Here is a 23918-nt window from a genome sequence, read left to right on the forward strand (position 1 = left end):
CCATCGAGGCGGCACCCATCGAGGCGGCACCCATCGAGGCGGCACCCATCGAGGCGGCACCCATCGAGGCGGCACCCATCGAGGCGGCACCCATCGAGGCGGCACCCATCGAGGCGGCACCCATCGAGGCGGCACCCATCTAGGCGGCACCCATCTAGGCGGCACCCATCTAGGCGGCACCCATCGAGGCGGCACCCATCGAGGCGGCACCCATCGAGGCGGCACCCATCGAGGCGGCACCCATCGAGGCGGCACCCATCGAGGCGGCACCCATCGAGGCGGCACCCATCGAGGCGGCACCCATCGAGGCGGCACCCATCGAGGCGGCACCCATCGAGGCGGCACCCATCGAGGCGGCACCCATCGAGGCGGCACCCATCGAGGCGGCACCCATCGAGGCGGCACCCATCGAGGCGGCACCCATCGAGGCGGCACCCATCTAGGCGGCACCCATCGAGGCGGCACCCATCTAGGCGGCACCCATCGAGGCGGCACCCATCGAGGCGGCACCCATCTAGGCGGCACCCATCGAGGCGGCACCCATCTAGGCGGCACCCATCTAGGCGGCACCCATCGAGGCGGCACCCATCTAGGCGGCACCCATCTAGGCGGCACCCATCGAGGCGGCACCCATCGAGGCGGCACCCATCGAGGCGGCACCCATCGAGGCGGCACCCATCGAGGCGGCACCCATCGAGGCGGCACCCATCGAGGCGGCACCCATCGAGGCGGCACCCATCGAGGCGGCACCCATCGAGGCGGCACCCATCGAGGCGGCACCCATCGAGGCGGCACCCATCTAGGTGGCACCCATCTAGGTGGCACCCATCTAGGCGGCACCCATCTAGGCGGCACCCATCTAGGCGGCACCCATCTAGGCGGCACCCATCTAGGCGGCACCCATCCAAAGTTCCTCATCGGCGATCAACAAACGAACCCCAGAACCTACCTGGTGCATGTTGCGCTGCGCCTCGCCGCTGCGGCCCAGGTTCAGCATTGCGGACCTTTGCGACTGGATGGCGGTCACCACGAGTGCGAAACACACGATGTGGACGAGAGCCAGGAAGGCGACCGTGGCCAGTGCGTGGGTGCGAAAGCGTTGCTGGACCTGCACGGCGAGTTGGAGAGGGAGGAGATGAGATTCGAACAGTTCATACACGGGGAGTTCATACACGGGGAGTTCATACACGGGGAGCGAGGCGCGAGTGGATGCGGAGTCTGAGGTCAGCATAGTTGATGGACGGAGCAAGATTTGGTTTTGGCATGTCCAGCGTGTAGCAAGCATATGTATTGTCGGTGCCGGTTGATATTTCGGTTGACCACGCAGAAAAGCCTGGGCCGTAGGTGGACTGGATGTAAGCCACCACATGCATGCTGATAGGCAAACCCCCTATCAGCCCCTGGCCCGAACAGGGCTCACTGTGTCATCCCCATGTACCGCATGTAGTCGGGGGACGTGGCGGAAGCCCACCAAACATCCATCTGACGCCCCTAAGTAACCCAAACGTACTTGCTGTGTCTGGCTGGAGTCCATGAGTTTGATGAGCTTGCGGAAGCGCTTGCCACGCTTGTACTCGGCACCGCCGTTCGCTACAGCACAGTTGCCGGCGAGAATCCGGAGGAGGAAAAAACAAGATGTGGGAGGTGCAAGGGATGACGAGTTTAGACACGTGCAGACTCGGATACTGTGTCGCGAAGTAAACCAGTTCCGTACTTGTGTGCTTTGCCACGATTTGACGTCGCCAGCAGTGGAGCCAGTACGGCAAACACAGCTGGCCGCCGGGTCCCGTGACCCTTTCCACACAAAGCTCCAGGCTGTACCACCCGCCAGCCCCAACACCCGCGTCCCATCCAGGATACCCACACATTTAAGGCCCCAACAAGCCAACCGCTGGCAACTCAAGCCTTCCCTCGAGATCATCCAGTCCGTGTATAATCATTTTTGCCCGCAGCAGCGTTGCTGCGGCAGCTCAGCGCTCCGGTTCCCCTGTCGTCTTCCGCAGGCAGATACTCGAGCGAGGATATTCCCACCCAATTAAGGAAACCAAGTTATTCAGATCCTAGACCCTTGTGACAAAACGGATGCATGCATGGTGTACTTGGAGCGCGAGCTCGCGCACCTGACTGGGCGGACATCGCGCTCTGGCCGCCTTCGCTGGCGGCATCCTCTTCTCCATAGCCGGCAAAATCCGACCGCATGCCGGGAGACACGGCTCGTCTGGGCACCAGGTCGGGGGGGGTTCCGAAGTCGTCCATATGCACACGAACCACCACATCATTGCCCGGTGCACCGTCGCTAAAATCGGCGCTGCGGCGGGACTTGTCGTCATCACTCTGATGGATTGATGGATACACAAGCGAACAACCGAGCAATCAGAGCGCGCGGCGGATAGGCGAGTCAGGCGATCAGAGGAGCGCGCGCAGGCAAATGCAATAATACGGGACGAGGGCCACGGCCGACGCTGTGCGAGCGGAAAGGGGACGTTTGCAGCAGTCCTTCAAGACCGAGATTGAGATCCATGTCAAACAGTTCGGTAGGCCACCCGTAGGTGCGGTATGTCTAGCAAGCGGGAAAGGTATAGTGGCCACAAATTGCAGCTCAAGCCATCGAATACACTGTCCCTTGTTCTCATAGATCCTGATTTTGATCTTACTGCTGAAGCTCCGTGTGTGGCGGTGTGCTGATGGCTAGGAGCTAGCTAAGCCCCGGGGGGCCGGGAAGCGGGATTCTGGTAATGACAAACTGCTGTTGGTGGTGCACACACAAGGTTGCATGCACGTGTCGGGAGGGAGCCCCCTGGAGCTCCGTGCACGCGTTGCAGCAGCGGCACGCTGAGCCAAGTTCGTAGCGGAAGGCAAAAACTCTTACCGGCACGTCTGGCTTTACCGTGTTCTGGTAGTAGACGCCTGCGGGGCATGCCACGGCCATGTCCAATCAGGGTAAGGGAGGAAGCGTATAGCCCCGTACGATACCAGGCCCGCACCCACGTTGATAGACGCTATGTAGGTTCATGACTGCACTATGCATTGCGGGAAAAAGTTTCCTTTCGATGGAGATTCAGGCATTCAGCGAATCGCAACAAGTGGGTGAATGATGACGGAATCTCCAGCCGGCGGACAACGCAACCTACCAGCTCGTAAGTGGGTTACGGACACCCACCCCTCCATCCCCCCAGCCACACACCCACACACATGCACATGGCCTAACAATGTCCAAGCCGCCGGGGACAGCATCTAATAGTTATCTGCTGTTAAGGACTGTTCAAGATGATTTCTGATGTGTTCGCCGGTCCGTGAGCAGCTTAGGTGCCGCTTAGCGTGAAAAACAAGCAAATAGGTTACTCGCCTTTGCTGGCCACCCATGTGGAAATCCGATTGGTGCCGTCCAGTCGCTTTCCTCGAGATTGCTGAGCGGGTGTGGAAGCAGGGCGAGGGCGGGCGGAGGGACCGACAACACGATTCGGAAAGAGTAAAGAGACAAATAGGGACACAAATCAGTCACACACAGGAAAATGCTTTCTACTATTATGAAGCTACAGATTCACAGACAGACAGAAGGACAGACAAACAGACAGGCAGAGAGAAAAAGCAACACGTAGCTCTCAAACCACGTTTCCAAAGCTGTGCCACCCACGCCAAAGAGCTCAACGCACCGCGTCCTTGCCGCTGCCGCTTCCATCGCTATCTCCAACGGATTGGAGATCAACCGCTGGCGCAGTCCCTGAGGAGCGCGACGGAGTTTGCCAGCCAGGGAAAGAGTTTTTCAAAAAGGAACACGAAATGGGCATATACAATGAGGGAGAGAAGGGCTCTTGGCCGTGTGAAGTCTTGTCTCTTGGCCCGGGCCCGGGGTCGCTCACTGATAACATTATTGCCTGTGTAGCCGTGTCCTTGCAAGCGACCATTGCCCTTCCCAGTCCTTCATTCTTCCCATTCAGGTTAGCGCCAGGACGCGCTCTCCTGAGTCACCTGGGGATACAACTAAAGCCACATCCATAGCTGTAGCTGTAGCTGTAGCTGTAGCTGTAGCTGTAGCTGTAGCTGTTGATAGTTACAGCGTTGCCCAGCGCATGCTTACATACTGATGGGGACAGCAGTCACCAGCGGTTGCCAGCGCGGCTGCGCCGAGCCCTACACCTGACACGGCGCGGCCGATACGTAACGCGGCGGCAATAAGCACGTGCCGAGCAGATGACGCCTAGCTTCCTTGCCTACCAGCCCCCCTCTCAGCACTTCCCTGCCCACATGCATGGAGCCCCACAGGTACAGCCACGCGCTCCTCTGCCCGCCCTCCCCAGCCACCAAGTACCTTTGGTTGTTGCGCGCATGAGCAGCTCGTCCAGGTTACCACCTGTTTCGGAGATTGGCGACTTGGGCAACGACACACCCGACGGCATACGGTGTGTCGGCGGCCGGCTGCTGCCGTGCCGTGGCGGCGTCTTCACCAAGTCGCCAGGGCTACCGCCACCACCTCTGGCGCTACCGCTACCTACAGACTTGACCATATCAGCCAGCTTGCTCCGCCCCGCCGCTAGCTGCGCCGCCTTGCCCGCGCTTGCCGTGACCCCTGGCTGGGGCATACCCTCTGTCAGCATATCGGGAGGCGCCGCGGCCAGACCCACGGGTCCCTGGTGATCCGCCGCCACCGAGTACCCCGTCTGCATGACCTCCTCCAGCGGGAGCATCGCCGCCGCAGCTGCGCGGTCCGACATCAAGGATCGCATACCGCTTGACGGCAGCGCCGCCGCCGGCTCCTCCGCCAGCGTCAACGCAGCGACCCCAACCTTCCTGCCGGTCGTCTCCGATCTGCCTAGCTTGTTTCCACCTCCACCTCCACCTCCAACCCCACTGCCACTGGAAGGCTCCTTTAGTGCGAACGACGAACGCGGTGGCAGGGTCCTCGGTGACTCAGCCCGGGCTAACGGCCCCATGGCGTCCAGCTTGAAGCCGAGTGCGGCGGCTGCAGCGGCGGCCATGGCGGCATCGCCAGAGGACTGCATCCTCGCCATGGACGAAGCGCGCAAGGAGAACGCGGTGGCTCGGGGGGCGGTGGATGCGACTCCAGCAGCGGCGCCGGTGGCGGAGGTCCGGGCGCGGGGAGCCCCCGGCAGCATGGGAGCTAAGTGAAAACGCAGGATGGCGTGGACGGGCTGATTGAAACCGGGCTTTCCCACAACTTGGACGTCAAGCAACGCGGGGCGCCCGTCGGCATGGTTGGCTTGGAGCACATGCACCGGTCCAACCTGGGTTTCCATGTGGGCAGTTACGTGCACACGCAAACGCGCGGAGTGAGGAGCTGGCGGGCAAGTGGCGCCGGCAAACAGGCTCGTGCGAGGAGACTTGATGCGGCATGGGCGAGGAAATTGGGTTTTGGGGAGCAGACGAAGGACAGTAAGGTAGCGACCCTGCCCATCACAGAGGGCCCAAAACAAAAATTCCACAAATCATCTCGGGCTCGGAGCAGAAAGCACGACACGCGCGGGAGGATTGCACAAGTTGGAGCGTCCTTGGCGGGCCCCCTGAGTCGCTCTGTGTAAAGGTTCTCCGAGCTGGGAACGTGCAGCTAAATATATGTCATGTATGTGGTACACTAGGGGGAGCGGTAGTTCCTCGTCACATTGGCCTCAAACATCACGCACATCAGGCGCCGCCTCAATTCCATTAACGTTGAACTTCCTGCCTCCTCCTCCTCCCTCCTCCTTCCTCCTCCGCCTCCTCCTCCTCCTCCTCCTCCTCCTCCTCCCTCCTCCTCCTCCTCTTCTTTGAATCAACAACGCCCTGATCCCTCATCGACATTGCATGCTTTGTCCCCAAGCCCAAGTCCCACCTTGACTGAGTACTCTCTCTTGGTCGATTTGAGACTGCTCTTCTTCATATTGCTGCTCGACAGCAAGTCCCCAGGCCGCAGCCGCCCTGGCGGCATCACCACCAGGTCGCCCAGCATGCAGCCCACCAGGGCCTGCGTCGCCAAACCGAACAGCAAACCCGCAGGGCGGATACGCTCCTCCAGCACCGTACGCACGCGGCCGTTGCCGTCCAACTCCAGAAGGCCCGTAACGGTGGCGATGGGCCATAGATCCACGAAAATGTTGATTGCTTCATCATCATCGCCGCCGCCGATGCCCTCCTGGGTCTTGGCCACGTACTCAACTTGCACCTGAACGATGCGCAGAGCCCGTCGTAGAACGCATTGGGACTCACACGCAGGTGCAAGCCATCAAACGGGTGAGGGGGCCAACGTACGCGTGCAATGCACCTAATAGGGACACCTCCGCAGAGCGTGCATGTGTCGTCCAGACATAGACAGTGGGGAGCTGTCTGGAGCACCCAGGTAGCAGGGAGTGCTGGTAAGCAAAAGGAAGTTTGGAAGTGTGGACGGGTGGACGGGTGGAAGGATGGACGGGTAGACGGCTGGACGGGTGGACGGGTGGACGGGTGGAAGGGCGGAAGGGCGGCTCCAACCGAAGGCTGAGTGCAACCCCCTTGAGCAACACACCCGCTGAGCCACCGGCGGGGTCATCAGTGCGATTACGGACCCACGGACTCTGTAATGGCCCCCAAGGATGAGTTGGCCCTACGGGCGCGACAGAATCGCGCACAGGTCAGAGAAGTTGGATGGACGGACCTGCATAATGGCCGATTTGACCAGTGACGCGCGCGCCGCCGCTGCCAGCTCCAGCATTCCGCCCTTGTTAGGAGCACTGGGCTTTCGCGGTGGTGAGACTAACACCCGCCAGCTATGGTCCGGAGACGCGAGGGACCTGCAGCGAGAGACAGCGAGTGGTGTCGACGAACGCGGCGAGCAGTGCACCCAAGTTACTAGCAAGTTATTAGCAAGCAAAGCGACACATACTCAGCACGCTGATCGGAACGCGACAATAATAGCACGCCAACAGTCAGCAGCCAAGTCGATAAAACACCGGTACAACACTCAGCTACAGTCGCCGGCCTATCGCCGATGTAGATTCCTAGGTTTCCTGCCGTACCTGGTCACGAGGGCTGTCAGCATTCTGGGCCCGGGCGTTGCCTGGCGGCCGCCCTCCTCAGGCGTTACCTCCTCAATGATCTCCCAGAGCCCCCGCCCTATTATCTGTGGGGTTGCGGTGCCGGGTGAGGTAGGGAGGTAATGCAAGGTGCATTGCGATTATTTTTTATCGTTATCGGAGAGCCAGCCCACGTGTGCCAGCCGGATGCCAACCTCACTTATGACCCGCGAAGGATAGAGGGTATAGGGTATAGGGGAGAGGCCAGCGCTAGGTAGTACCCCTAAGAGTCGTCTATTCGCATTGAGCAGAAGTAGAAGTGACACTATGTAAGGAAGTGGCATTGAAACACGCCGCAAGTGGAGGTTCCAGGAACATTTTGTTGGCTGACGATGCAACACGCGCCACACACGCTACCTCCGCCAGTGGAGAAAAGGCCGCATCCAACTATCGGAACTACATTCTTTAGTCTATTTACAGACCTTGCCCGGCTCCAGTCCGAAGAGCTTTGCAGCCCCTTCACTGACTTGGGACACCAGACCGTCCTCCGTAACGCCCAGACGCAGCCTCCTCTCTGCCAGGGCCGTCTCCAGGGAGGATCTGGGGACATAAGCGTGGGGGCGCGGGGACACGATTGACGCGTTTGTGAAAGATGTGGGTTGCTGAGTGGGTGGCTTCTGGGCCATACATACATTTTGTATGGTGACTCTGCAAGTAAATATATCTGTCCATAGTACAGAACAACCACCAAGTTGAACAGGAAGGACGTAGGTAGGGCAAACTAGGCCAAGTTCATCAGCGATAGTTTGCCTCTGCAACGCACGCAGCACGCAGGAGGACAGGGAGGCAGGGAGGCAGGGGGACAGGGAGGCAGGGGGACAGGGAGGCAGGGAGGCAGGGGGACAGGGAGGCAGGGGGACAGGGAGGCAGGGAGGCAGGGAGGCAGGGGGACAGGGAGGCAGGGGGACAGGGAGGCAGGGAGGCAGGGGGACAGGGAGGCAGGGGGACAGGGAGGCAGGGGGACAGGGAGGCAGGGGGACAGGGAGGCAGGGAGGCAGGGGGACAGGGAGGCAGGGGGACAGGGAGGCAGGGGGACAGGGAGGCAGGGGGACAGGGAGGCAGGGGGACAGGGAGGCAGGGAGGCAGGGGGACAGGGAGGCAGGGGGACAGGGAGGCAGGGAGGCAGCCCAAAACAGCCTCCAAGGAAGGCTCTGCTTCCCATACACGTACCCACAGAACACATGCAACGACGCCCGGGATTCCGTACGTATGTTTGCCTGGTCATGATTTGTGGCCTGGGGCTTGTGAACGCCCTCCGCAGTAGCACTTGGAATGATATCGGAGGTACAAGAGGTATACAATGCTGCCAGAGAAAAATCGGTATCAGGGGGCCGGGCGGCCTGTTTCCACGACTTAGGAACGAGATACGTTGTGCATCAATTGCATGACGCACGGAACCCCGTGTGCAGGCGCCTGCTGTACTTTTCCACCCCTCGTTCTGCGCCACCACATGTGCTCCTCCATACGCACGCACCTGGCCAGCCGGATGACGTGCGTGCTCTCCCCTGCGGCGGTATCCATGCTGGACACACACACGTTCATGTAGAGCGGCTTACCGCCCGCGGTTCGTAGCTCCAGGGTGGGTCCTGGGAGGGAGACCTTGCGGCAGCTCCAATGGTTGCGACTTGCTGGCGAGCTTGTGGCAGCGGTGTCCTGGCACGGCCGGCAGGCGTATGTGAAGGATGAAAGTAAAGCTTAGGCATAAATTACCATACATGCATAGGTCTCATATGCGCGCACGCATGCGAGTTACCTAAACATGCGAACAAGAGCTCCAATCTCCCTGATGCAACGCGAACTGGATGTTATGTAAGTACCTTGAGGAACTTCATGTGCATGTCCTTCCACGGCGCCGGCATGAAGTCGAACAGTGTAAACCCTAACAGCTCGTCAGCTCCCGGTACGGCTCCAAGTGTGCTGCCGGCCTGGCCGGACAGCAGCGCGCTGGCGCCGCCGGCGAAGCGGCCCCCGACGCCGCCGCCGCCGCCGCCACCATGCGAGAATCCGCCGCTGGCACCACCAAGGCCACCACCACCGCTGTAGCCGAATTTTGACGCCGGAACGCCGCCTCTTGCCACATCCTTAAAGGCGGTGACCAACCCCAGAGATGCATGCACGATGGTGCCCCTGCGGTTGGTCACGAGGATCTGGGCGGGCGCCCTGTCCATCTGGATGCGAATTTCCAGCATGGGGATGTCGGCGTTGACTGCGGGCGGCGACGGGCAAAAAGGAAAACGAGTCAGGGAAGGGGCGGCCCACCAAGCCAGCGGAAGGGGGATGTTTCACGACCGAGCAAGGGTTATCTGTATGGACCTATAAGACAGTCGGGGATGCGAGGCAGTGTGGCGTATGCAGATAGCTGCACATACGCCTTGGGACGAGTACGTGGCGTAGGGCTTACATACGTACCGATATGCCGTCCCTGGGAGGGACGTCCTGCTACGTCCTGCGGTGTTTATGATGCAGGGTTGATGATCCCCTGCCACCCTGGTTCCTGCTGGTCGAAGTATCTCAGACCTAGACCTATGTGCGACCAAATGCGGCCACGCTCGCTCTGCACCTGTACGTATGTCTGTGTTTCACCCCTACCCGTAGGATTCTACTGTGCATGCCGCCTGCCGCATGCCGCACCCATAGGGGTGCGCACCATACAGAACTTTATGTCCACTTACTGTTCGAGGTAACGCTGGCGGTGCATGGCATGGCCTCCGTGTCGTACTTGTGCGCCAGATGGCACTTGACGCCACCATGCTGCTCAGCATTCGGATCGTCCGTAGCAGCGCTGACGCCGGACAACAGCCTGGATGCACGTACGGAAAGACGAGAGCTCATGAGTGTAGACGGCATAGATGCGGCAATTAAAGTCAAACTGCTGCCCAGACATTAAAATGCAAAGGAATCCGCACCATGGGTGGCGTTTGGACAAGTAGTACATACATACCAGTCCGTACTGATTTCCGCCAGAAGGGCAAATAGGAAAGAAACGGATTGTGAAAAAGCGGATCGATGCCGATGACCGGGGATGCCTCCGGCCAGGTAGGGGAGGGTTGGGGTGGAAGACTAGCCCCGGCCTGGAAGATAGGGAGCCTGCGCAATGTGCCACCTGGTATCAGCTACAGACCTATACAGCTACACGAACCTCTCCATAACGTCGCCAGTGCTATCCAATAGGGCTGCCGGCGCTGCCTCCCCGTCTCTGGCAGGCGCCTGCTGCTGCCGCTTCTCGGGTGCAACAACAGCGAGGAAGGCCGCCAGGTTGGATCCATTCACCTCGGACGGGCGCCATCTACGTGCATTGCGTGTGTAAACACGATACATAACGTACATACAGACACACATACGTAATCATAATGGGGTGCTCCATCGCAAGCGCATAATGCATGAAGACCCCATCTTTGCGCTGTCGTAATACCTGTCGTACAGTACGGCACACACAGGCCATCAATAAATACGCACAAGTATAAATTAGCTCTGCCAGCGCAACTTATGAGACATCCTATTCACACTTTTTTACCCTTTCAGCCAGGTACTGTACTGACGTGGCCATCAGCTATGATCCCTGGTGAGTCATTCTGGAATTGCCTGTCTAGGCTTCGACGGCCGGCAATGGCTCCGGGGCGAAGGCAGGCAGGGGCTCACCCGTACTGGGACACGAACTGGGGATCGCAGGCTGCCACGGTGCCGTTGGGCGCGACCCACAGCGTGGCGACTCCGCTGGCTTGCTGCACGGGCTCCAACATGACTACAAATGTCGAGTCCTCACCCACACCTGTACCCGTGTCACCAAATAGATAGCAGTAGGACCAACAGATAGACAGACATACAAACACCCACAAGGGTTGGAGGGATTGGGCAAGAGGCATGAGGAAGATAACCTGCCTACCAGTAAAAGCACGGAGAGCGTGTGTAAGAGAGATGCGCCATCGCGTAAAAGGCCACCTGCACGACCGCCTATTCACCATTCCGTTGTCTGTGTCCATTTCTTCCATACTTTAGGTTTTCGTAAGTGCGTGCGCAGTTGGACACTCCAGGCCGGTTAGGGAACCAGTGCAGCGCTACCACCGCCGAACCCCAGACGAGTGCATGGCGGGCATCATGCAATTGATGCTTGTCATCATACACCACGTGTAATCTATAGACATACTCACGCACCTGAGATTTTCCGCAGGTAGAATTTGACGGGGAAGGCCAGCCGGTCGTAGTGCATGCCCACTACCACATCCTCAAAGGCCTCGGCATCGTTGCTCGTAATAGACATGGTGGAGATCAATGCACCGGTCACAGACGTGGCGCCGGCCAGCGCAGCCAGCTTCTCGGTGACGCGTCGGATGGTGTGAGGTGCCAGCAACGTCGCGAGCGGCTTACCTTCCAAAGTACCTGCGGGATAGCGACAGGAGAGTGGGCAGATCAGCGAATGAGACGCAGCCCACCACCCAAATACGCCTGTGGCTTTTTGTTCTTAGTGGGCATGCCAAGGCGGGACAAACACCTGTGCGTACGACACCTAGCTAACTGCATGCATGCAGGAAATTTTGAATTGACCCCTATTTTTTCTCCCCCATCAAGCCCCTTCCCGTCGCGTACCCAGCCGTACCTCGCTTGTATCCGAAAAGCACGTGCGTGTGCCGGTTCGCCTGGAGCGCAACACAACAGCATGTGGAGTCACCGTGTGCGGATGCCAGCTGAGTAGCGGATCTACCGCAGTCGTCGAGTTCACGTAAAGTGCGTACAGAGGCAAATGGACGATGTCTCTTTTCGTTAGCGGCTAGCCGTATTTGAGGAGGCCACCGTCACACCCTGGTACATGTACAGGACGCTACGTACGTACGCACGCAGGCAAGGCTAAATTTCAAAAGTTGAATGGCGGTCCATTCATATACAGCAACAATCAAAAAACAACCGTTGGTGGCATTTAAACTATGTTTAAGGGGCCTCTTAACTGAACCATATGACCTTACCATCTGCACGTCCGCCGCCGCGTTCAGTACGAGTACGGCAGTTGCCATCTCGTCCATGCGGCCCAACGGCGTGCCTGCAATCAAGCCAAGCAGCTGAATTTTCCAACCTTGCACTTGATCATAATACGGTCTGGGCCTCGATCAATTCACATCTAGAAACACATGCGCCATTGCCGTATGTGGACGTGTTCAATGCCAAGCAACTTGCTTTCACCTCAGCTAGGTTTGTGCGGATAGTTGGCGACGCTTTGCACTATCCCGACACCCGTTGCACCCACCGTCAGGCAGCAGGGGGCCTCTGGCGTCGCCATTCTTGATTTCCTCCAGTCGGTCCGCCTCCGCAAAGTATTCCGACTGCGTAGTCAGTTCCATGCGTCACAAGCAAGCGGTTTATTTCCAGTATGCGGATCGGAGAGTCCAGTGTTTCGACTTGTGGTTGTTATGGAATGAAATGCAGGGTTTCAGGAGAACGCAGGGTTGGGCAGGTTGGCGAGTATGGCTGGTGCTTGCCACCGAATCCGACGCCAAGACGCCCCCCGCGGGATCCTGTCTTCGGCTGCAGCAGGGGATTTACCTTGCAGTACGTACAAAGGCGCGTGGCTAATGCAACAGCGATCTAATACACACTGACACTAAGCCCGAAGCCCGCTCACCGCGCGCCAGGGGTCGTTCTTGATAGTCTGCAGGAATTTGCCGTATAGCCGTACCAACTTGGGATTGTGGCTGTAGCTCTCCAGCACAACCCGATATGCCGTCTGGGCCTGTATGTACATATCGGGGTTTGGCCACGTGCAAGCAGCTCGGGCGCAGGTGCAGGAGCCACAACACAGATAAGAGTTGCAGTGCTTGGCATTCTTTAGCAATCCCGTGTGTGCGACTAAATCACGGTCTCAGAAGCTTAAGACGAAGACATGAAGCGATATTGACATGCAGCCGGTCCACACATAACCACTACTCCCATCCCCATGCCATTACTTCGCACACAAGAAAAGATGAATCTTTTGCTACAGACGACCACATACATGCACGCACCTGCGAAACGGAGCTCTCAATCCTGCTCAGTGCTCGACTAAGGTGCATGAATGATACCCTAGAGGCGTCCAGCGCTTTCCTGCAAGCAGCCACCGAAAGTGCAACCGCGCAGGCACCCGCAGCAGCGGCAGCGGCGGCGGTAGGAACCAACCCTCAATTTGTCGGCAGCAGCAGCAGCAGCAGCAGCATGCGTGCGACGTCTACAGCACGGCAGCTGCACGAGCTCAGAAACAAGTGTTGCAGGGAAAGGGCCAGTGGTCCCCCGGTTTGCACAAGTGAAGGTGGCTGGCTGAGAACCCGGCTGGCTGAGCACACTGATGGCTGTGTGATGATGTGCATGAACGAAACCAATTATGGCCACAAGCGCGATGCACAAGCTGCCCCTCTGGCGGCCCCTGCCTAGCTGCCCGGGTATTAAGACATATGGCCATAAATAACGGCAGGCGGCTGGCAGAGGTTAAGGCCTGGCTTCTGCTCCCGTCGCGTCCCAGCGCGTCCGGGTTCAAATCCGCCTGCCGACCTCACGGGGTGTTTGAGAGGTGATGAAATGGGAGGTGGCCCCCCATCTTGTGGACGGTGTAGGACGTGATAAAATCAACTCGCGAGCTGACCAGGAACTAAGTTGACGCGCCGTTGATCCGCTAGATTTGGTTGGATGCTAGTGGTGAGTTGCCAAACTCAAAGAGTACACTCTGAAGTCGGATGGGGTGAATGGCTTAGGGTGCCCCTCTAGCAGGGGAGAGCAGGGAACTGCCTCGGGAAGGAGGCCACTGGTGAAGCTTAACCACCCTGTAACAACATCAACATGGCCTATTTACTCACCAGAAGTTGCACATGGCCTGCAGCGCCTCACGGTGAAGTCGCACCACCATGCGCTGCTTGCGCTGGTACTCCACATATCTATTTGTCCAGGAGCGATCATTTCGGTTATGTTTGCAACAGAAAACGAAGCGTGACAGCGGATAAAGCAGTACAGCCAGGGTGCATGATTACAATGAAAGGAGTTTTTACGGGCGCCAAGTTACACGAGGTCATGGGTTGCTACACCCTCTCTTGCCTGGTGTTACAGAGCCGGCCGTGTGCTTACAGCACAGGACAAGGCACGCGCACGGATAGCATCGAGGGCCTTATGCCGTTCCTATGCCGTTGCTTCCAGAGAGGAGCGGCCCTAGCAGGCAAGCCGGGCGCTGGCGCTGTATGCTGCGGGTGGCACTGTATGCTGAGACCGCGGTATGGGACCCCAGACAGAGCCCGAGGAAGTCGAGCCGTTTGCAGCAGCGCACGTGCCTCGGCGGCGGAGCCGCAGCCCGTGTTGCATTGACCCTACTACACCCATCTGTGATGGAGGCAGATAAAGGCCCCCAGGTATCGTTTTGCTCCGTTCCTGTGCTGAATGTTCCCCACCCAAGCAGGCAGGCAGCGAGCGAGGAAGGTGTGACAACTCACCCTAGAAGGTCCATGTTGGTTCCGTCGTTGGCGCTGTTGCCTGCGGCTTTTTGCTGCATGTATGCGTTGCGGCAAGCAGCAGGTCGGCGGATGGAGGCATGGAGGGGAAGCAATAGTTCAGGCCAGATAGGTACGGTTGTAGCATGTAGCAAGGAAATCGGTAGAGACGACGGACGCTTGTATGCAAACGTGCCTGCAAAGTCCCTCCTAGCAGTGCGTGCATCTTGCACCAGTCTATCCAGCAAGCTTAGGGACGAACCCGTACCGGATGTACCACCCTCCTGACATACCGGGACTACTATGGGTCAGGATGCACATATTCATATAATTCAGGGCTGACAAAGTCACTCATATTAAAGCCCTCTCATCCAGGCACCAGCACTCTCCCTTTCCCAAAGCAATTCACACGCCTAAATAGCGACCTTCCACATATACACACACAAAGTATTTATACATACAAACACATATACACACACATACACATGTATACACTCACACACGCATGTACACACACATATATATGCTGCCGCTGAAAGCTGCAAGGGCACGCAGCACCCTGTCAGCCGCCCAGTGTACAACCAAAGCCCAGGTTAATCACACGTATGCTTTTGCTTACCGTCGCTTGTTGGTGTCGTACAAACATGATGAAGCGGCACATGAGGCTCGGGTTCAGTTTGCGCGCGTCCTGCGTGTGCGCACGTCAGTGCCGTACGAATAGGTTTACCGTTGAGGACGGCGCGTCCTGGTTAGTTCATTTGATCTAGTAAAAGAAATCACGATGATTTTTTGCAGAAGATTATGAGCTTATAATATGGTTCTGAAATGCCAGCTGTAGAAGCAAGGGAATATCTTGTACATTATCTGGTTTTCACGTGTTAAAATCAGCGGCCGTGATCCGTAGGACCTTCTGTTGAATGACTGCTGGGCCGTTAGGCCATAGACACCGCGAAACGTTCTAACCTTGCCGCAATCAACCAACCAGCTGATCAGTATTGGTATGAGCTGGGTTCAGAGTCCAACAAGATCAGAGACACCAGCCCTGGCTGAGCTGTCGGCCGTGCGCACTGCCCAGGGCGCTCTGGGGCCCACGTCCTCTTTTCCCCATGATGTTGAAGGCCAGTAACACAAGCGGGTGGAACTCAATCCCTGGAGCCCCACTTGCTGCCTGCTAGCCCGGCACAGGCTACCCGCGCCCCGCACGCACCTCGATGCGACTGCTGCCGCTCTGGCTGACCCCCAGGACGTCAATCATAAAATTTCCGTGAAGCAGCACCATGTAGGCGCTGGTGGGGAACATTGCCAGGCCGGCCTATGGGGGAAGGAACGAGGCAGCAGGTGATGTTCTTAGCCAGGTGGACGTCAGGACGGCAGGAGTCGCAGGTGGCTGGCAAGGCACCAGCTACCGCATTTCGTGCCTGTGCGTGTGCTGCAGGGAGCTGGAACTTCCAACTTGCGATGCACAGGCAAGGCAAACCGCATGCAAGGTAAGCTTCCTGCTTACACGGGCAGGAGCGGCGGCACCGTATCAAACACAGCAACCTGCCAGCCGGCCAGCGTACCTTGATAACCTGGTGTGCCCGGTTGACGGCGTCTGCGTCCACCGTGTAGCGATCTTTCCACACACGACAACACCTGCCGCAGCAATCCCGCCCAAGCGCAACCAAACCACAGACCAGGAACGTCGAACATAAACATAAAAGGGACGCAGATCGGCTGTCGCAAGGCGCCACAAGATCCAAGAACAACCAGCGTGGCTCAGTAGTTCTATTACTGGTTTAGAGCTGCTGCTGGTAACGACATGGGGTGTGTAGCTGCTACCCAGGTTGCTGGGATCAAAGCCGCCGGAGAGTAATATCCATGCATGAGTTGCGAATGTATGTGTGTACGGGTGGTGCGGAGGACGGCGGCGGCCATAGCCGATGCCTGGGCACCGTCCGTAAGGAGCGTAATACGAAGCTGGTCTGCGGGCTACCAGCGCTTACTTTGCCAACGGGCTCTTGGAAGTTGGAGGCAAAGTGCTGTGTGTGACTGGCTATAGCTACCTAGCTAACAATGTCCACGAAACACTTGGACACGCCACATGCACGTGCGTGTGTGTGTGGGGGGGAGAGGAGCCGCGTTGTCGACAAACGAGCAGGAGCGATTGGTGTGTGCGTTGCGCCATCCAGCCCTATCTCTCGTCCGCCGTCCGGGTTAGGCAGAAGCGTCCCCAATGGCACACTTGGCGTGGTTGTTAACAATCCAGCAGAATGGCGCATGTACGAATCCCACGAGCAGCGTACCTTGCCACGATCTCCACGTCGCGGGGATCATCCAGGTTTTCACACACGTCCTCCAGCCGGACGTCCGGCCTGGCGGTTCTGCGGGGCGACCAAGTGAAGCGGCGGTACAAACATCGCGGGATCAGATGCGCCACATGGACCAAGAGCAGCCCTGCGCATTGGAAGGGCGATTTCCCTCGCAGACAAGCACGAGAGCGAGCTCTCTTGGGGCCGCAACCGGAGCAAGTGTCAAACAGAGCAAAATGATGAAACAACGCAAGCCCAAGGTCGGTGCAGAGGCCGCAGCCGCGGGCCGGTGGCAGGCACACACATACATACACATACACAAAGGAACACATGGACATCCGTAGATGCGTAGATACGTAGATACGTGCAAACCGAAGCAAGCGTCACGACTCACGCGAGGGCCTTGAGAGCCGACATGGTCATGCTCCGGATCACCAAAAAGGACGTTAATGCGCCGACGCCGAAGGCCGGACCGAGCCCCACAAGCATTAGCAGTGTAAGGGACTCGGACCACTCCTGCGCCCTGTCCGCGTGAATCCCGGGCTGGAAAACCAGCAGTACCAGGGAGACGCAGCACCATAAGATGGTGGCCGCCACACCGCCCTTTAAGTAGTTGACCCAAGCCACCAGATGCGGGTTCTGCAGGTGTTCACCATCGGCCGGCCGGGAGACAAGGATGGAGGGATTGTGCAAGGTGGCACCTTGGCAGGCATACAGGCGGCTGGCAGAAGTTAAGGCCTGACTTCTGCTCCCAGTCGATCCAGTCGACCCGGGTTCAAATCCGCCTGCCAGCTCCTCGGGTGTTTGAGGAGTGATGAAATGGGAGGTGGCCCCTCATCATATGGACGGTGTAGGACGTGATAATATCAACTTGCGAGCTGACCAGGAACTAAGTTGATGCGCCGTTGATCCGCTAGATTTGGTTGGATGCTGGTGGTGAGTTGCCGAACCCAACGAATACATTCTGAAGTCGGATGGGGTGACGGATTAGGGTGCCCCTCTAGCAGGGGAGAGCAGGGACTGCCCCGGGAAAGGGGGCCGCTGGCGAAGTTAACCACCCTGTAACAACATACATACCGTGGCATCCAACAGCATGTCGGCGCAACCTGAGCTTGCCTATTAAACAAATGATACTCTCATTCAAGAAATGGATACACACAGCTGTTGTTGCACGTTTCGATGGAAGGGCGAGGGGGGTTCTGCCCCTTTCTATGTATCAGAAGGAGCATTCTTTCGAACACACACGCACATACGAGAGGACCAACTAGCTGCCGAGACGCGCTGGACTTACCCTCCGAAGGCTCTGCCAGGCTAGAGCCAGGGACAGTGCCGTGTACAAACAGGCAGCTACTCGTTTGTACCCCACGAACACATCCACGAGGGTAAGGAGGACCTGCGGGGGGGCAGAGGCAGCCTCCATGACTTCTGAGGCAGCGATAGCTAGGTTTGCGGGCAGGGGTGCGTGACTTGCGAAGAGCTGTGTCGGCATGACTAACAGGTGTCTTGTGTGGCGCTTTAGAGGATAAGCTAAGGGAATGCTGAATGATCGACGATTTTGTGGGTTCCCGGGCATCACGTTTGTGTCGTAACTGAATGTGCGGGTGGGGGAGCCCCGAGTGCTGGAGAGGCGGATGCTATCCTAAACTATTTAGGTTTGGGGAAATGACTGAACGGCACGGTTTCGGCGGTTAAGTGGAATGGTAGGAAATAGCAATAGTTGAAGGCTGGTGAGGTGTTGGTGAGAAAAACCGCTTCCTTAGCGTGAATCTCACGTGCTTGGAGCAGCAACCCAAGTCCCCGGACGAATACGCGTCCGTTCCAATCAGCGGAGCATGGAGAGGCTCTGGGCACGTAACCCGAACCAGCTCGTATCGGACAGGTCTGCAAGTACGGGGTTTCCGCACCGTTGAACATATAACACATACATACATACCGATAACTCCACATGGTCTTTATATTTACATGTCATTGCCAAAGCATGTAGCCGTGCACATGCCATCAGCCGCTTTGGAATGAGGCTGTGCGTCAGAAGCGCAGCATGGATCACAGGGCACGAGCTAGGACTTCAGCTTATCGCTCTCAGTCACGCCAACTTGCACGCCCGATAGGCCGCATGTATACAATGATATGCAAGAGCGCACGTACGTACTCTTCGCTGCTGCACATCCCGATACACCTCGCAGACAGCTGCGCTGTACATTGTCACGCAAATGGCAGGCCATAAATGCATGTACGATAGTACGGCACGTGAACTGCTACGCTACGGCTTACATTGGCAATCGCCGTTGTGTATCCATTCCTATACCTGAGGAAATCCACGCACCACTGCGCTTCACGGCACCGGATACGTCATACCTTGAATGCAAAAGCCATCACCTCTGCCCCACTGTGCCCCAACGCCAGCGGCCGCCGCGACAGCGGATTAACCTCCACCTGCAAGCGCAGCGCGGCGCGGCACGGGGCTCGCTCCGCTTCTTTCCGCTTTTGTTCTTCTTCACATAACTTATGCAGCGGTGCAGTATCGAGTCCTAACGGTCACGGATGCGGCTGGGTGCGAAGTAGTGCATGGCCTGCAGGCTCTGAACGATGCGGATTCCAGCTTGCCGGCTCCTGTTAAAGCCTCTACACTACACACATCCGGAACCAACTGACCGGGCCCTCCCTCCGCTCCTCACCTCCGCCATGTTGAGTAACAGTGCAATGGCTACGAACAGTACCAGACTGAGGGCCGAGACGACGGCGTGGAGCACGTGAGGCGTTGAGGTGCAGCCTGCAACGGACGAGCAAATACTAGTTACTGCTAGCAGAAGCAATAGTAGCAGCCGTAGCAGCAGCAGCAGCAGCAGCAGCAGCAACGACAATATGTAGGCAGCAAAGGCCACTGTAGCAACTTCGCCCATCAAGTAACATACGGCAAACATTGAAGCAAGCAAGCAAGTTGGCATGAACACTCCATATCACACGGCCTGCTTGTATCTTTACTTTTTGACGTTTGTGCCAACACATGGCTGGCTGGAAAGGAGGGCCTTTCCCTGCCATGCCTGCACGGCGCACTGCTCACATACTTGAGGCGTATACTCACTGTAGCTAGGGAAAAGGTCCATGTGGAGGCGACGTCCTCCATTCCCGGAGTAGTTACAGCTGATGCCCAGCTGTAACAGGGATAGGCGGCCGCCGGGATTAAACGCATGTATTGTTACAGTCTGGTGGGGAGCCCCGGGCATTCAGACGGAAATCATGGAGGGCAGGCTCTGGGCCAGCACCAGGTACATGTGCGAACCTCGACACCTCAACAACAGGCCCAGGAAAACCGCGATGAGCTACAATTCACTACAGAAAAACCTTTGGATGTCGCTCCCTCGTTCTCGCATACGGAGAAGTGCTGTGCGGTCGACGTCGGGCCCCCGCAGCGCAGTCCTTATGCGGTGCAGGCTAAGGACGGGCCCTTAACAAGCTAACGTTTTCCCAGCAACAGCAGATAGGCGATGTTGTGGTATCACACTCTCCAATTCCACTCCAATCCTAATCATCTCTCCAATTTCACTCCCCCTCTGCGTACACCACAGTCGAGGCCCACTCATCCCTCACTCCCCTGACCCAAAGGCTGCAACGCAGCACGCAACATCGGTATGCTGAACTACTGTGCCTCAGACGGCAGTGACTTTTAGCATGCACAGCATTGGACGACGGCAGCCAGACACGCACCTGTAGTAGGTTGAGGGAGGCCACATCGAAGGCCTGGAAGAAGACGCTGCTGAACACGCGCAGCACCTTGATGGGCCACACAACGGGGAACTTGTGCTCCTTGAAGCACCAGGCTACCCACACACAGAGCCCCACGTTTCCCATCAGCAGCGCCACCATGGAGTAAAGCACCGCTAGATACGCTCCGTAGCCCTGACAGCCAACCAGCCAGGGTGAATAGGGCCGAATACTTTGGTGCAACAACCATACATGCAACGATATGCCGATGACGCAAAACAAGGCTCGAGCACAGGTGCATGCCTTGGTGACAAGGCATGTACCTGTGCTCAAGCCTTGTTGAGCTGGAACATGGCCATAAGCGGGCTGCGCGCCCCTAATATTGCGAGTCAGCTGGATCCTTGCTGGCAGAAGTTCGAAAAGGCTGTTCCTGCAATTGCTGCAATATCCTAAAGTTAGCTCGCAAGAACCGAATGTACTATAGTAAGGCATGAATTCAATGGGGCGGGCTGCTTGCTCTAGAAAGCAGCTGGAAGCGCGCGTGTGCGATAGGACGTATTTTGCTGCTGGGGTAGCCACTGACGGTGCCCATGTGCCGCACCGTAACGTGGCCGTGCGGCGTAACCTCCCCGGACACATGGCCCCGACTCCAGCATAGCCCTAACGCCCAGCCCACAGCCTCTGCCTGGCGCCCGCCTTGCATAGATGGGACGTTGACCCTGCCCATGGCGCCCGTCGCCCAGCCGCAGGATTTACACCTGACATCCCTTCCGGCCTGCCCATGGCCTTCCATTCCCCCCTTGCCCCTTCATGCCCTACCAGCCCGGATAGCCAAGAGAAGTTGAGCACGCCGACAACCACCCACGCCCTGAGGGAGGATGAACCCGCAACAGGAGCTTGAAAACTTAAGAGGTAAGAGCGAGGAGGGCACCGTGCTGGTGACTCGTGGCATTTTCACAGACATACAGACGCACACACACGCGGCGGCTAAAGTGCTGTAAGCTACACCTCGATGAGGATGCTAACGTTGCAGCAGGTTCGTCTCTGCCTTGCCTGCTGTCTGAGTACCCGGAGGTCACAAGCGCACTTAGCAGTTGAACTAGTTTCACGCAATTTTCTGTTCGTGACAAACAAAAGGACCAAATCTTCACAGCGACAGCTTCCCCAGAGCCCCCACAGGTTGGTACTGCACAGATTTTCCTGGCAAGCTTCGCATTAGGCCTGGCATTACGCAGCCTAGTGACCACACAGCGGCTGGTTTATGCCGCACCAGGCACCACGTACGTTCCCTTGGGTTTGATGTTCCATCCTTGCTTGGCTGGGGAAATGACGGTTGTGAACAACTGCCAGGCGTCCAGAAGGATTTTCAGGAGTGTCCACCTGATGCGAATGCGTGTCTCACTGTTCTCCTTGCTGTGGGATATCAAAGGAAAAAACATGTAAGGCGCATGCAGGCCGGTCCCAAGTTAATGCACCAGACCTGAGGCGACAATGCATGTGCGCATGCAGTAGAAATCGTCGCGTGCGGTATGGCGTGCACCAGCATGCGTGGAGCATGCCGAATTTCAACGATAGGATGTCTTAATTAAAGGGCGCAATGGCTTGTGGCTTGTGGTTTGCAAGGCCTCATAGTAAAGCCCGGATGTGAATGACGCCGGCCCTGGGTAGCCTACCTGAGCGTGAACAGGACCCCGAAAATGCCGTTCTGCAAGGGGGAGCGGCCAGCCACGCACAAAGACACCATATGGATGCCATGATGGACTTCCTCATGCAAACGAGCACTTGTACGAGTTTCATCTGTTCGGTCAGCCACCTAGCTATGTGCTATCCCACTCAACACTGAGTCCTATAGCCAGCCTTAATGCGTGTAGATTTCAAGGAATTTGTACAGGAAGAGTTCACACGTATAGAAACGCAACAATTTATGTGCGGCGAACCCTTCGTCACATATCAGGTAAGACATGCCACGCATTTCGACAATAGAGAAGTCACCCCCATGCGCTATCAGCAAGAAACATAATAATGAAATGCACGAGTATTAACCCAAGAGAAACGTACCTCCAGGGGCGACCTTCTTTCCAACAGGTCCTCCCCATGGCGCTCCTGGTGCTCCCGTTCCGCACTGAAATGCAAATTGGACGCCCCAATTAAGAAAACACCCGAAAATGTGACAAGGATCGGAGCAACTGGCTAGTATGCGACCGATTGAGGCCTGAACTGTCATGCAGTAGTAAAGCGCCCACATTCCTAAGCGGCATACTTCCCAAGCGCACACTAACATGTATTACAATGACAACCGCGCTAACATATATGTATCCACATTCGAGCTTCAACACTTCTTGACAGCGCATTACCGGTGAAGACCAGGCAGGCCAAGTTAACCTTATCTGTGGTCTCTGACGTGTAACATGAACACACACAGTTAAAGCTTGAAGATTTACCGTGCGCGAACAGAGGCCGAGCTCCGAGAAGAGGCAACGCTTGCAGCATAGCTCGACCCGTTGAAAGAGTCAGACATAGATGTCATGGTTGTTAAATACTAGATCATAATAAGTCCCTTATTAGTTATTTTCATCTATGCATCCAGCAGGCGGCCGGTTAAGAAGGCGCCGATGCGCGCAGAAGCTTGCAGCCTCGATTCGCCAGCTACATGGGAGATTTATTCATATAAATGCGTTGAAATTTTTATGACCAAAAAATTTCGGTTGCAACTACAGGGGCAGCGCCAGAGTATACTTCCTACTAGGAAGAATCAGCTATTAGCATTTATGCAGCGCATCACGACAGCATCACTCTTAACCAGTAACATAAATTGGAGCGGAGTTAAAGGCGCAGATGTGCGCGTAAGTCTGTAACAGAAGAAAGTTACGCTTGTTGCCGTACACTTTCAGCCCAATCCTTGGCGGTGAGACCAATGGAGTGCGGCATTACATAGGCGTCCTGAACCAATGACCACTATTGGAATCAGTCCATAACATGCTAACCTGTACGTTATGAGTAAGGGCAAATGCCCGTCCGTTAACATGTACGAAAATGCCACATCAATATAAGGAAGGACTATTGCGTGCATAATTCTTCTTGTGTGTGCTCGTAATCTACTCATTAGATGTTCCATGGTGGACGGTCCCAATCCTTTCGCCTCCCCCTTTCATACCCGAACGACAGCCTGACCGCAACAAGCCGATCGCTACCCATTTAACTACTAAAATGTATGCGATAACTCAACTTGATGCTAATAGGCTGAAGCCACTATTAACCAGGACCTTTGTTTCTGTATGTACGTAATGCTGGGTTAAATCCGTCTAACAATGGTTATTTCATCAAAGACGAACGTTTCTATCTCTACATGCCCCTTAATATTGGTTTAGATAAATACAAGTAGGATAACCGTATATGTTTTAGCTTGCGTGCTGGGGATCCGCAGAGTTTTGCATCATAAACGTAGATGA

At 56.9% G+C, this 23918-nt stretch overlaps 1 protein-coding gene across 1 annotated transcript; it reads right to left on the reverse strand.

The window, feature by feature from the left end:
- Nucleotides 1-169: 169 nt before the first annotated feature.
- On the reverse strand, nucleotides 170-22996 carry VOLCADRAFT_94559 (uncharacterized protein; the record flags this gene model as incomplete). The annotated part of the gene is made up of 45 exons (XM_002953781.1): nucleotides 170-439; nucleotides 950-1108; nucleotides 1421-1590; nucleotides 2121-2334; nucleotides 2870-2907; nucleotides 3343-3407; nucleotides 3654-3721; nucleotides 4079-4137; nucleotides 4310-5243; nucleotides 5828-6157; nucleotides 6202-6411; nucleotides 6497-6574; nucleotides 6626-6761; nucleotides 6987-7090; nucleotides 7466-7583; nucleotides 8518-8696; nucleotides 8861-9249; nucleotides 9716-9843; nucleotides 10183-10329; nucleotides 10683-10812; nucleotides 11196-11420; nucleotides 11638-11677; nucleotides 12002-12075; nucleotides 12280-12355; nucleotides 12655-12762; nucleotides 13034-13112; nucleotides 13856-13933; nucleotides 14480-14532; nucleotides 15096-15164; nucleotides 15684-15788; nucleotides 16039-16111; nucleotides 16762-16839; nucleotides 17162-17406; nucleotides 18059-18160; nucleotides 18540-18648; nucleotides 18730-18785; nucleotides 19123-19200; nucleotides 19443-19537; nucleotides 19850-19970; nucleotides 20473-20998; nucleotides 21289-21337; nucleotides 21740-21882; nucleotides 22143-22174; nucleotides 22528-22591; nucleotides 22911-22996. 45 exons carry the CDS (start codon nucleotides 22994-22996, stop codon nucleotides 170-172), a joined length of 6690 nt encoding a protein of 2229 aa, XP_002953827.1.
- Nucleotides 22997-23918: the final 922 nt, after the last annotated feature.

This window comes from Volvox carteri (genome assembly GCF_000143455.1).
Source record: "Volvox carteri f. nagariensis unplaced genomic scaffold VOLCAscaffold_38, whole genome shotgun sequence".
Lineage (NCBI taxonomy): Eukaryota > Viridiplantae > Chlorophyta > Chlorophyceae > Chlamydomonadales > Volvocaceae > Volvox > Volvox carteri.